This window comes from Podarcis melisellensis, assembly GCF_964234715.1.
Source record: "Podarcis melisellensis genome assembly, chromosome: 12".
Taxonomy (NCBI): Eukaryota; Metazoa; Chordata; class Lepidosauria; order Squamata; family Lacertidae; genus Podarcis; species Podarcis melisellensis.
In genome coordinates, this window is record NC_138544.1 from 8,603,842 (window position 1) to 8,618,551 (window position 14,710).

At 41.5% G+C, this 14,710-nt stretch overlaps 1 protein-coding gene across 1 annotated transcript in view; it reads right to left on the reverse strand.

Moving 5' to 3' along the window:
• The window catches only part of ITGA9 (integrin subunit alpha 9), a 228,183-nt gene that overhangs the window by 39,967 nt on the left and 173,506 nt on the right, over positions 1-14,710 (reverse strand). Inside the window, exons 19-23 of the mRNA XM_081931017.1 lie at positions 13,660-13,752; positions 12,596-12,675; positions 8,906-8,989; positions 8,193-8,301; positions 5,468-5,575 (exon numbers count right to left, since the gene is read on the reverse strand). Of these exons, the coding sequence (XP_081787143.1) occupies positions 5,468-5,575; positions 8,193-8,301; positions 8,906-8,989; positions 12,596-12,675; positions 13,660-13,752 (474 nt within the window). The remainder of the gene's footprint in view (positions 1-5,467; positions 5,576-8,192; positions 8,302-8,905; positions 8,990-12,595; positions 12,676-13,659; positions 13,753-14,710) is intronic.

The following is a 14,710-nucleotide window of genomic DNA, read 5'->3' on the forward strand; positions in this document are numbered from 1 at the left end:
CTCATTTTACTTTGGATGGGAAACAGTCTTTATTTGGAAAGAGAAATGCTTTTTGTTTGCTTTGGATTTTTCAGTGGATTTTTCGAAGTTTTGTGTTGTAGTATTATTGCGTTTAACTATTTATGGTATTATTATTGTTAAAAGCAGCTATAAGAGCTCTACTGAGAATAAGTCTTTTAAAAACTTTGTAGAAATAAGTAAATAAATTTCGAAATCCTTGATTTACTAAAAATATCAAGTTTCACAATAGTGAAAGACTTTGGAACAACAACAAAATGTTGGTTTGTTGACTTTGAAAACAGCCATGCAATGAAGGGTTCCAAATCCATTTGGATTTGAATGGTGCTCTCAAGTTGTCAGGTGACAGAAATTATTTCCATGTTTTCCAATATTTGTGAATATTTTCTGCTCACCAAGAAAAAACTATCATTATCATTACAGGAAAATCTTGCCAAAGTCACTGTGTTACACTTTTTCTTTCAGGTGATGGTCCTTTATCTTATTTATTACTATTATTTTATTGGGCTGATTAATTATGGGACTTTATGTGCTTGAAAAAATAGTATTAAAATATATTAAAATTCACTTTGAGGTTTTATTACAATCAAGTGCTATATAAATGAGGTGAAACAAACAAACAAAATAATTACATCCTTGCTGAATATTGAATGGACTTTATGTAAAGAGATAGCAAACTCCTTATGAACTATTTCGTTACGAGTGCAGTGTTGATACATCCCTCCAATTCTAACTGGTACAATTCCAATAACTATTATAAGAAGCTATTAAAACTATATATAGAGAAAGGGTGAGTGGTGAATAATAGCTTATTAGAAACTCTGTTTACCTTTTAAAGCAGTAATCAATCATTTCCAACTTCCTTCTCACTATTCCTAGCAGGGTTAAAGCCACACCAATAGCAGAAAGGGGAAATTATCTCACTTTTCAGAGTTCCTCAAGAAAATTTTGCTGACCTTCTCTTTCTCAAATTCAAAAACTCTTCAGGAGGGAATTCCCTAGCCAGGAAACTTAGGGGGGAAACCTTCTTCCGGAGGTCTTTGTAGCTGTTCTGACAGTCATGATATCCTAGCAAACCTTCTGTTTCCTTGCTGCATGTGACACAGGATAATCTATTCATTCAGCTTACTCAACAATTCTTCTTCCTAAACTGTGACTGAAGAAGTCAAGCATCCCAAACACTGGCGCTACTCACCTTTACCCAACCTTTTTGTTATGCACATCTGTTCTGAAGGGATACCGTTGCATTGCAAGATGGTTGGCTCAGGTGGCAGCTGCTGAGAGGGGCAAGGACTGAAGAACAGGTGGCGGGAGGACAGAACTTTGGTGCCCCATTGCTGCGTTCAGGTGTAGTGGCGTTTGCTTCCCTATCACCAGTGTTGTCAACTACCAGTCAGCGGACTTCTGTACATGGAACTAGGCAGGGACATCTTGTCCATCACTCCATGTAGGAAAAGGACTTGGGCCACCCCTGGTTGCCCAGGGGCAGCGTTATGTCCTGAACTGGAGTTCTGAGCCCTCTCTGCTAATGAATCCATTACTCTTATGGCCTGAACCACACCCTGTCTTCTCCTCCGGCCTCCACAACACACACCCTTTCTCTTTCATCATTTTCCTTCCCACAATCTATCACAATCCCTTTCCTCCGCTTCCCACAACAGCCTCCCATCCAGTCGGTTTCCATTGTACAGCTCTTCTGATTTAACTCACTCCCCCAAAGCTGCTATTTACACAACAGAGAAAAGCATACAGATTTCGCAATGCTCATTTATCACTTTGCTTTTGAGAAACTTCGCAGAGAGGTGCAATGCGGTCTTGGAGACAGGAAACACAACGAATTTAAAGAAAGGGGCAGGGCTCTTTGTGCTTCAGAAAGGAAAATGATCTGGGTGGCAAGGGGCATGGCTTGTGGCAAGGGGCGGGGATTTGTGGCGGGGCTTCACTAGTGGGACTCGATGTTTTTCTCCCGTGGCAGGTGGAAAACCCACCTGACCATCCCTAGCTCTGTGGCTTTGATAGTCGGATACACATCAGAGCTACTAGGGAAGGATGAGCACAACAGGAAAGAGGTTATCACCTGGGTGGCACAGCCTTTCCCAGCCTTGGGTCCCAGATGTCACTGGACTACAAGTCTCCTCATCCCTGACCATTGGCAATGCTGGCTGGGGATGAAGGGAAGACCCAAGACTGGCTGAATGTACAGGTGTGAAGGGATTTGTGACACTTGTGTGAACACACTGCATACCACACCAACTAATCATCACCAAACCTTTTATTGGCATCATCCATAGCGAATCAAGAAAGAACTACCGCCTTCCAAGTGACACAAAACATTTGTCAAATGAAAGAGGCAAAGCAGTCTAACATTACATCTCTAAGTCTCCAGGGAGATCAGATGTCTGCAATGTCTTTTGACGACAAAAAAAACAGATAAAGATATTTAGCCGCTAACTTTGGTGAGCTCCTGATTATTCCCCAATAATAGAAAATGTATGACCTCTAACTCTGGTTTACATTTGGGGATGCAGAGTAGATCTAGGAATTGCTGCACACTAACTAATGTAGCTGATGGAAGAGAATGACATTTTTCCAATAGCAGAAGACGGCAGGTCAACATGGTGGGAAAATGCAGCCACCCCACAATGAAAGCATGGCTTTGAGAAAAGACAGCTAGGCCACAGGCAGCAAAACAGTAACAACTAGGCAATGACTGTATGACAAAACTCTAGAAAGGCCCCGTTTGAATACGTTGTGATGGATATCTCAAAATAGCCTGCACTACACTACCAATTTCCAATTAAAGATTATTTTGCTTACATCAATCTTTCAGAGCCACTAATGAGCATTGCCGAGGAATAAAGAAAATTTCCAGCTGCTACGGAGCAGAAGGTCAGGCCATTGCAGAGAAGTGAATTTTGCCTTGCCTCTGAGCGGATGGGAACTCTTTTGTCTCTCAGACTATGACCCAGACATACTCCACCTCCTCATTTGTAGATTCTTAAAACATGAGAATTTTTGGACAAATGGTCATAGAAAAACATTTCAAGCAGTGACTTCTGGCCCATCCCTAAAGTCTGATGCTTTTGAGAAAGGATATTGACTGCCCCCGCCTGCTCCAAATCACCTCTAAAATGTTTTGGAATTTTATTCCTCTTTTCCACTAAATATGTCAAAGGAGAAATTGAAAGGTGGTTGTATAGCTAATGCACGGTTATATTGTAGAACCTACAGCAACGGTGCTCTTTTTCCCCCACCACGCAACATGATAAACTTAAGACCATGCAAGGAAAGGATGGGCAATAGTACAGGGCTTTTCTCCTGAGTCTTCTCCTTTTACACCAAAGAGCAGCACTGGAGCTCAATTGTCACCATGAAAGCTTGAGTACTAAGCCTAAGGTACTCACATCAAGGATATGAAACCACCTAAAAGTAATTGGCTCTATGTTCTTTCTTTTCCTCTCTTGGAACCGTAAAACATTCAAAGTGCAGTTACATTGATGTGAGTAAATTCTACCTAAATTCCACAACCAGCTTAGGTACCTGCCAGAGAAGACCATTAGGCTGGCCAGCTTTCTATTAGTTGGCCTCACAAACATAGAACTCAATTCCTTCTGAGATTAGGTAAGACCTATCCCTTATGTCCTCTGAGCAGGCCTTGAAGACCCTATGGTTTTCAATGGTTAACATAGCCTAGAGTTATAAAGTGGGGCAGCTACACTGTGTTCTGGCTGAGTTTTATTGTTTACCTCTGTGCTAGTTTTTAGGCTTCAGTATTATTATGAAATGGATATTTTAAAAGGTTTTTATGTCGTACTTGGATTTTTAGGTGAACTGTTTTGTGAAGCATGTTCTCAAAGAGTACATTATAAATCTTTTAAAGAAACAAAGGAACCTCTTCCAATTTGAGTTGGTTCACACATACACACCCACGTCCATTACTCTTCTCCAAATGTGTGTGAAGTGCCTCCATTAAAACACATTGTCTTTGAGTTGACATCAGGTAATAGCATTTATTTATAAATCTACCTGTACTATATGAGGAACTGTATGTGAATAAATGTAAACAGGTCCCTCGTGTAAAAAGGCATAGAAGGGGAGGAAATGTGAAATGGAAAGTGTTGGAAAATAATTACAGTAAATGCACACTAAACAATAACTGAAATTAAAATACTTACTGTGACTGGTTATGGCGGCTAATTCGTACTCACATATGAACCATTCAGACTACACACTGACACTTTACACAGAAGCAAGCAACATTATCTAGGCCTCAGTTTTTTAGGTTGTTTTCTGTAGAGGTAATGCTCCGCTTTGTGAAGGCAAACCTCGCACCAGACTTGCAATTGTATGTCAAGGAGCGTTACGCCTGCTTCCCCTGACCTTTTGTCCTTTCACAATTTGGTTGCTAGACATATCGCTTTGCTGGAGCATGGCGGGGAACACAGACATAATCAAGTACCGGGAGGAACATTCAAGGGAAGCACCTGCTGACATGTGTATTTGCTAACGCTGGAAATGTGTGTAGATGGAAATATGTTAAGTTCAGGGTGGTTTCACTACTGTTTCCAATTGTTGACTTCTGCTAATAAAAGGAGCCTCTGCAGGGCTGGCCATCAGCTTGCTTGGAGCATGCTTGCCAGCTTGCTTCTGCACAGCTCACCTGCATTACCAACTCCTGTCTCATGCCTGTTAGGTTTCTGTTATGCCACTGTGCAGTTCATGGAGTCACAAGACTCTGTTGACATTTCAGACTGTTGGAAGTCTCACGGGAGACTTCAGTTTTCTTTTTAACCCATTATATATTGATGACTAAATTACAACAGAATAAGCTCTCTCATCTGGAGGTAGCTTGGTCATTTATATCATCTTGCCCAGTGGTAAAGAAGATTTTGTCACACTAATGTGTAGGGGAAATGGAGATATGTGTGGTCTTTTCCTAGTTTCCTGCATAGACCATGTTGAGGCCAATATAAGTCTATGAATATAGAACACCCATTTATGAGCCACTGATTATCTGAAAGTTTCAACAGGAAAGAATAAGGTTGTAGTATAGCATATCTGACACACATTGACAGATAGTCACAGATTTGATTATTATTTTTGACTGATTTTTCTTTTACCACCCTTCATCCAAAATAGCCATGGAGTGGTTTGAAAAAACTGAGCCGGAAGAGGATAGAAATGGGGCCAATAATCTCTTAAGGGAAGGAAAGCATTGTATTATGATATCAACTGAGGAATGGATGATTAACATAATAGGCACAATCAGGCAAAATTCCCTATTACAAATAAGTTTAAGCCAAAGCTTTAAATTCAGTAGCTACTGCAGAAGTAATACCGACTTTATTCCTTAAAATGCCAACTCTGGGACAAACTCTTATGTTACTGTCCTTTCCACCAAGAGCAGCTTCCGGGGGCTACGCAGAACAGACTTTGAAAAAGATCTCACCATCATCTGTTGAATGTGAAACATTTCAGCTCCGGTAGCCGAGAGACGATTTGGAAACGAGATGTCGACGAAAGAGCCAGGAAGTGTGCTTGGGCCAGCATTGTAGACCTTCAGACAAACAAACATACAAACCTGTGACACATTTTATTAATTTTAACTAGCAGAGAAACCCCACCAGGAACCAGCATAGGCTTGCCAATAATCAAATACAACTGGAGCATGAACTTCACCTAAAACATAAAATCGCAGCAATGATAAAGGCATAAAAACCACACCATTGTGTTGAATGGGGAGGGGCTTTCACAAGGCAAATTCATGAATCTATACAAGCTCGATCTAAATTTGAGGCTGCATGGATGAACCTGCCTAGAAAGCAGAGATTTCTCCCCAGTTGGTAGCACCTTGATATTTACATGTTACACCAAAAAGTGCTTTAAATCTGAACCATGGTTCAGTTCTAAAACTTGTTTTCCACAACCAATGCCCAGTCCTAAAACATGTAGAGTAAGAATAGGAAAGAGTATCCAAGTATGAACATGCAAGCTGCCTTTACATCACCACTTGGCTCCTTGAGCTTCCCCAAACTAGGGGAAAGGCCTTACAGAAAGGACTGTGCGCCACAACTTTGCATTTAAAAAATGATCACCAGGGTTATCGGTGGGGCTGGAGTCTGTCTCTATAGAAAACTGGACCTAATCGTTAATCCAGCTCTGCGTACTTATATATAGATGCAACAGTCAAAACATTTACATTCTGAAAAATAAACAGATCTCAATGAGACACGGTCCTCTCTTGTTTAAGATTCAGTCTCTGAATATGCGGCGCTCTATGTCGCTGTTCAGAATCCAGCTAACTCTAAATCTCCAAACATCTAGACCATTCTCCAAACATTGTTTGTGCTTTGAGGAATGCATGAATGATAAAGAGAAGTAGTGCAGAATGCCAAACCCTTACAATGTCCCAGAGGCACTTAAAAGGGGAGGAAGGGATCCAGCTACAATAAGGCCTAACTGCTGCATGAAATGCAAGAATAATGTAACAGAAAACAAATGAACTGGGAACTCTACTGCAATGAGACATGAGTGTAATAAGAAACAAAAAGGGGTATTTGAATCTTCACAACAAAGGAGATGAAAGCCCCCCCCCACTATTTTTTAAAAAAGAAACTTTTAAAGAAAACTTTTCTCTAAGCAAATTTTGCTACTTTTATCAGTCTATGGTTTTTTTTTTAAAGAGTTGTAATGTATTGGAACAACACGTTCAATGATAATATCCAACCTTAGGCTGCGTTCAATCTGCTTCCATTGTTTTTCAATGCTCTGTATCACATGGGCAAAGATGTAAACCAGGCATAGGCAAACTCGGCCCTCCAGATGTTTTGTTGACTACAACTCCCATCATCCCTAGCTAACAGGACCCGTGGTCAGGGATGATGGGAATTGTAGTCTCAAAACATCTGGAGGGCCGAGTTTGCCTATGCCTGGTGTAAACTCTAGAACCGTAGTGCCTAAGTTAGCAACATGGTTCACAGGATATTTAATGTCCTGGAATCCAAGGGAGAACACACTTTTCTCCATTCTTTCCCAGCAAACAACTGAATAGCAGCCAGTAAGGAATTAACTGGTGCGAACTAGTAACTTCCCATACTGGGAAGGCATGTGTTACTCGTTTTTGTTTTTTTAAAAGCATTGTGTTTAAGAGGAAAGGGTAAAAATAGGCAGGCATGAAATATTACTAGTTGCAAGTTCCCGTCATTGTGCCATTTGTCACTCTGCAGTTCCAGCTAGTGACTAAAAAGACTTTATCACACTGCAAGGACCCAAGATTAGTTTGGATGGGAAATGAAGGGCAAAGAGGGACTCGCTCAGGCAACTTTTGGGATCTGGGAAATGTTCTTCGTAATCAGGATAATCATAATCCAACCAAAGTTATGTTCTTTTAAAAATCCTCTATGGATACTTAGTCACATGCTCAGATCTCTCCCTCTGAAAACAATGGAACCAGGTAGAGGGCCTTCTTGGTGGTGGCACCCACCCTGTGGAATGCCCTCCCATCAGATGTCAAGGAAATAAACAACTATCTGACTTTTAGAAGACATCTGAAGGCAGCCCTGTTTAGGGAAGTTTTAAATGTTTGATGTTTTATTGTGTTTTTAATATTCCTCCACACTGGCTTGGATTCACTGGTCTCCACTGGCGAGGATCTCTGTCAGTGAGCAGTGCCCCTAGGCCATAATAATAATTTATTATTTATACCCCACCCATCTGGCTGGGCCTCCCCAGCCACTCTGGGCGGCTTCCATAAAAACCAAAAATACAGTAAAATATCACACGTTAAAAACTTCCCTGAACAGGGCTGCCTTAAGATGTCTTCTGAATGTCAGGTAGTTGTTTATCTCTTTGACATCTGCTGGAAGGGCGTTCCACAGGGCGGGCGCCACTACCGAGAAGGCCCTCTGCCTGGTTCCCTGTAGCGTTGCTTCTCGCAATGAGGGAACCGCCAGAAGGCCCTCGGCGCTGGACCTCAGCGTCCGGGCAGAACGATGGGGGTGGAAATCCATAGGTTTCTCTAATGATTAGCCAGAAGATAGGATTCTAAATCTTTTAGAGCTTAGCAGCTTTCTCCATAAAGCAAGGGAGATTTTGTATGCTGAACTGTTGATAGGAAAACCAGTCACAAGGAAAAGCCCATACAAATACAAACATACCTTGTGCTTAATTCTTACCTGAAGTGTGAAGTTCAGCTCCTGAAAATGACACTGCAGATCTTCCAGCTGAGTAAATTGAGATGCTGGCACAGATTCCCCATAAACAAAAGAACCGGGAGAGACCACTCTGAATGAGAGAAAGAGGAGGTCATATTTGAGTGCCCAAAAATGGCCCATTTTGTGTTTCCCTTGCACAAATAGCCTCCCCTTCTAAATAGCCATTTTAAACTATCTATTTCTCTTTGAGTGCCTTTATCCCACAAAAAAAGGGAAAGCATAAACAGAATTCTGACTGTGAAATAAAACAGAAAGGCTCATAGCAAGACCTCTGTGTGACCTGTACTATCCCAGAACATTTGACCCTAACCTTTGGTCTAGTGCGCCTGAACCAAAACATTTGATTTGACCTCAGAAATAATGTCTTTCTTCTTCTTTTAGGTGGTTTACAGTGCCGTAATTAATGCCTAATGTTTCTGCACTGAGGAAGAGCAACGAAGATTGAAGCAAAATACACACACGGACAATCCTATCATCATGTCCTGCTTTCAGAGTCTGGGAAGTTAGTACAGAGGAAAGAGGCATTCTGCCCCCAGCTTTACTTGTAAACAAGGAAAAGAATGTATTTCTCCCAGGTGTATTTCTCCCTGGTATATCCTCCCAGAAGAGATGCTTAAAATAATACAAGGAATTTTGTGCGCGTGCACATGCTCATTTGATGACCTGCTGCTTACCCAGTGATGGATGAGTCCACTTCATGCATCAGGGGAACAGACAGGATGAGAGAGTTGTCCTGGAGGTTGTGTTCCAAGTTCCCACTGTGTCAAAAACACAAGAATCAAGCTAGCTGTGCAAATGATTTTTGCAAAACACAACCGACCAAAGGAATGCCTTGAGTCTAGTTTTGATGTTCGCTTCCAACTCTACAATTCTGTGATTCTATGAACCCTCCTGGATGGGATCTCCCGTAGGACCCAGGAGATCTGGGTTCAAATTCTCACTCAGCCATGAAAATTTGCTGTCACGGTCTCTTAGCCTAACTGACATCACAGGGTTGTTGTGGAGATAAAATGGAGAGGAGAAAATTCATGTGTATGTCACCTTGTGCTCTTTGGGGGAAAGGCAAGATATAAATGCAATTTTAAAATATAAAGACTATCAAGGATAATGAAGGAGTCTCAAGCTGAGGGTGAGTGGCTGTATATATGAATATGTAAATATTCACTTAAAAAAAGAAGAAGCCTCCTTGCATCTACAAAGCAGATATGTAATGAAGAGTCCCATCCATTTATTTTACCTGACATGTCAGTTTCCTATGTGCAAGAACGGACTCCATGGGTGAGCATTCAAAAATGCAGTCACCCTACCTGAAGTCTGAAGTGATACTGTTTTAAGCTTTGAATCACTTGATTCTTCTTAAGGTATAAACTGGTTCTAGTTCTGCTGTGTTAGAACCTAGAATATGGGGGCGCGTTCACTGTTCTGCAGGAGAAAACAGGAAGAAGGTCCTTGCTGGGCTTAAAAGAAGTTATGGGGCTTTGAAATGTAGTTAACAGGCAGAACCTCTGTAAAAGTATCCTATACACCAGGGGTGGCCAACTCCCAAGAGACTGCGATCTACTACTTTCAGAATTAAAGACTAGCTGTGATGTACCCCTATAGGGTTCAGCTCAAAGTTGTTCAAGCTTTCTTTAGGGAGGAGAAAAAAAAATAGGGGTAAAAAAAAGCTTTGTTGGGGGGGGTTAAAGGCAAGGGACATACAACAATGGAGGGTGGGGTGGTGAGGTGTGGCAGGAGTCAGTTTTAGCGATGCTAAGGAAAGTGAGCCAGAGATCGACCGTGATCTACCAAAACCTCATGGGGATCTACCAGTAGACCGTGACCGACCTGTAGGACATCCCTGCTATACGCTAAAGGCAAATCCATTTTCTTACGGACTCAAAATGGCGGCATTCCATGGAGGGAGGAATTGGCAGACTTGGGGACATCTCAATATTGGGGGGAGGGGGTTAAGGGGAGGAAACCCAAAGGGACTGGAACATAGGCTGACAGTTGAAAGGGGCTCTTGGAAAATGGGTGCGTGTGGTTGTTTCCACAGATATGGAATGCAATATCCTGAGATATTGCAATACCCTGAGAACATGGCTAGCTGACAGGCCCCCTGGCTAGGACTGCTCCATACGTCAGTGTCTTGTGCTTTTGAATAACTTCATAGAATCTTATTTGTGCAGTGACAGACTAGCCACTTTTGCAAAGAAAATACACAATTTACATGCTATATTTCTGTTTTTGAAAAAAAATCCTGTATCTCATCAGGAATGCAGTCCAAAATGTCTGGAGGTCATGAGGTTGGAAAAGGCCTCTCTGGGATGCTGAGGTTGTGCAAGAGCTCCCATATTTACTCAGCAGCTTGCCACTGAATCCCCCTACTATTATCCTCTGTGTGGATAATAATAAAAAACAATACAATCTGAGGAATGAAGTTGCAAGTAACCTTGACCGTCTGGTGTGTTGAGCTCACTCATTCATTGACAGCACGGATCTTGTTCCACACACCTGGTATTTCTGAAGAGTTACTTTCTTCCCCCCGAGATTCACAGAGCAACCAGTGGCTCTTTTCTCTCATCTCCCGCTGTTCTGTGTGGGGGCTGTGTGTGTGTGTTTTAAGCAGAGGATCAAGGGTTGTTATGTTAGATGCAAGCGTGGGATTGTGCCCTTTCATGCATCTAACATCACATCTAACATCATCAAAAAGAAGAAGCAGAAGCCTATGCTTTAGAAGTGGTGGGTTCTAAGAGCCAAAGTTCATGAAGCTGAGCTGTTTATTCCCGTGTGAGTTTAACTATTTCCTGCGGCTAATCGCAGATGGGCTTTGCTTCTTTGTGGCTTATAATTATGGGAAGTGTGCACTGTGCATTATAGTTTTCAGCACTCTCTTTATCAAATCCCTATACAGCCATTACGAGGGATCTATAGTCAGACTGAGAGCTGGCCCGAATGCTCTCCTAGCAAACTTCAGGATATCCTCGGGGGCAGAAAAACATTCAGCTCAGCAGCCTCATGAGGACTTTCAAATCAGGATTGGGGGAGGCCAAAAAGCCCCCTGTATATGGGCCATCAACATCAAATAAAAGCTGTCGGCTTGCTGGCTTGGATCCAATTGCATATTTCACTGGAGTGCCAGAAAATAAGGTTGTTGTTTTTTTGCAGTCATGGCTGAAAAATTAAATTTAGTGGATGCAAGAATGGAATGAGTAAACCTATCCCAGCTTCCAGGTTCTCTGGATCTTGCCACGACATACAACAAAGATAAGTTGCATCATCTCAAAGTGCTCCCTAGCCAGGCATGATCATCGATTATTCATCATGCACAAATGTGGCTGTGTTGACTAATCTCCATACCTAGAGAGATGCTTCTCGGTCAGTTTAGATTGGTGCTTGGAAAAGGAATAATGCCTTTTTTGTGCTGTGCCTTAGGTCATTACAGAACAGGGAGAGATTAAGCCAACGCATCAAGTTATTCTTTATGAGCTATTATCAGGTTTAATGTCACGATCCCTTGGCACCACAAACATTGTGCAGATCTTAATAAATCATGTATGAAATCATGTTCTGTGTTTTCCCTCACTGGTCTAAGCAGAGAGTTTCAGTAATGAACGTGGTAATGACAGGGATACCTCTGAGGCAAGTCCTAGCAATTGATTCATTGTCTCTCTCTCAAAACCTTTCACTTTTTTTTTCTCACCAGGAAATCAGCAAATGGCTGCGAGAAAACCTGTGCTATGAACACAAAAAACCAAAATGCCATGTAAAACCACCACAAAAATGTAAGGTTGCGAGTGGTGCGTAACTCATATCCAGAATAAAAAAAGGATCCACAGTGGAGAGAGCCCAGGGATGCAACTTCACACAGCACCAGGAAAAGCGAAATAAACGGCCCATTTTAAAAGCATTCAAGGCTACATTCAAGAAATGAGCAACGTGGGAATGGACTGTCTCAGTCACTTGAGACACTAAATTATATTACATCACTGGCCATTTCTGTTCTTCCTTAAAAGGAGAGCAAAGATTCTTTGTTATACGCTGGTTTTAATCCTTCCAGGACTCTTGCCTGCATCCTGAATGCTGTGCCTTTCTGAATGTTCTTATCATCTACACACATACCAGTATTTAAATCTTGGCTTCTCTGCAAATGGCATGCTAAAATGTTAACCATTGTGCATCTTTTAAAAAAATGAAAGAAAAGGAAGGAATTTGTGCCAGCATTCGATAAATATTTTCCTCCAAATATGTCCATATCTAGCTAAGGATGAACAAGTCAGTCTGTTTCAGTCCCATGCCAGTTTTTTCTCTCTCACCATAAAACCATCCCATCCTTTTCCTGCGTCTATCTGCCTGAAGATTAAAAGTGAAATATACTTTACCTCTGAGCAGTGACGAGGAATGAGAGAATGTCCTCTTTCCCAGACAAATGACTAGTATCAAAGATGACGCTGAACTCATACTAGGAAGGGTAAAGAAAACAGTGTTGAGCACTTTGTGGATCTTGTTCTGGATATGAACCATATTGGAATTAAATACATTTCTTCCGTGACATTGCTGCCGTCTCTCTAAAAATGCATACATTGAGCACCATTTGAAATGCCTAAAGCTTTCATAGGTAAAGAGCCATAGTTGTTTTTCTATACATAATCAACATCACCTGCATGCATTACTCACACATGCAAGTACAGACAGGAACTGATATCCAACATTGGAAGTATGGCCCCTCTCGGATCTGTACCACAGCATGCCATCAAATGTGAGTAAACACAAAGCAGCTACATCGCTGTCCCATGACAGGCGCTCCCCTCCCAAGTTCAAGAAACTGGGAACAGCAAGGAACAGGAAATAACTAAAAACTGAAGAATTCAAAATAGATTTGGCAATTGGCTTCACTGGTTGTACACAGAGAATCTAGCTTTGAAACACCCAGCAGCACTGTTGGAATGAAAGGCTATAGGCCCCACTAGCTAACTGAAAAAATATGACAAATAAAAATTCGGAATGAAAAAATAATACCACCATTTATTTTCATTGGCTCTGTGTTGCATAGCATGTATCTGAACATTACATACTTTGAATAGCAGGAGACAATACATGATAAAGCAGGGCAGCTAAGGACAGAAACGGTGGACTGCTCTCCTCCAAATGTCAGCCAAGGAAGCTTCATAGCATTATTTTCTGGCCGCTAAAAAGAACTCACATTAGAAGTCCCAGTCAGCTTCTATTGGGGCTCTGTGGCTACGAACAGCCGCCACAGCCCGACCATTGAACTTTGTTTGGTGAGGAAAGACCAGGGGCACTTCACAACGAGAGCCAAATGGTGACCACAGCACCTCTGTGGTCAACGCGCAAAGCCATGCTGTGTTTGCAAAGCAGTCAGAGACCCAAAGGTCCACTTGTTACGCGGAGAAGCTCACAGCTACTGAAAACCATAACTCTCTACCTTTGACTTTGATCTCATGAAGGGGAACCCCACGCTGCACTTCAAAAAATCAGAGTCTGGCTCCAGCAACTCGCAAGCAATGCCCATCTCATCCTGAAAAAGAGGGGAAAGCGAGGACATGCTTCAGTACATGAAACTGTGGTGAAGAAAACACTGGGCTGTATCCAGACAAAGTTAGATGCACTTTCTTCCCAATGAAACCAGTGGGATTTAACTGAGTCAATCAACAGACCTCACAATAAGACTTAAATATCCAGTAATATATAAAAATACTAATATTAGGCAAGTGCCTTTGCTGTATTGCTTTCAACATGTGCTAAAATTTTATTTCTTTAGGCAAACACCACACATGTAATTTTAACATGCAATGTTATTATGTATGCTTGTTTTTTAAACCGCTTTTTTACATTTGTTTTAACTGTATTTTCAATTAATATTTTATGCTATTTTACATAAACTGATTAGAGTTTTTGGTTGTTGATTAAGCAGTATATAAATCTAGTTACACAAACAAACAAAAATAAGATTAGATATAATACCAAATACTGTAACTACCTAATGGTAAAGAAGCATAGTTACATTTATTTGGACAAGATCTTAGATTGTGACTTTGTTGCTCTCAACAGGAATTTAGTTACAGTTTCTATAACAGTCACAGAGAAGAAGAAAAACATAGCATCATTGAAAGGTATTCCAGGTTACAAAATGGTTACTAAGTGGTTAAATGACCACAGTAAGAGCACAGTGCAGCTTAGTTTACTTTTCCTATGCAAAGTTGACAGCAAAACTTAGCTATCAAGAGCATGAGGGAAAGTATGTCCCCTTAATTTGTCTCCAACACCTCCCGCTGACACTCAGTGATGGACCAGTGGTCTGCAACTCCCTCCCTAACTAAGCCACCCTAAGGTATCCATCAGGTCCCAAGGGCTCCTGCGTATGGTCAGGACAGGAAGCTTGCACACCAACCCAGTTATTTTCTAAGGGTGTTTCACCAACAAATGGACTCATTATCTAAGGCTTAAAAGTAAAAGTAAAGGGACCCCTGACCATT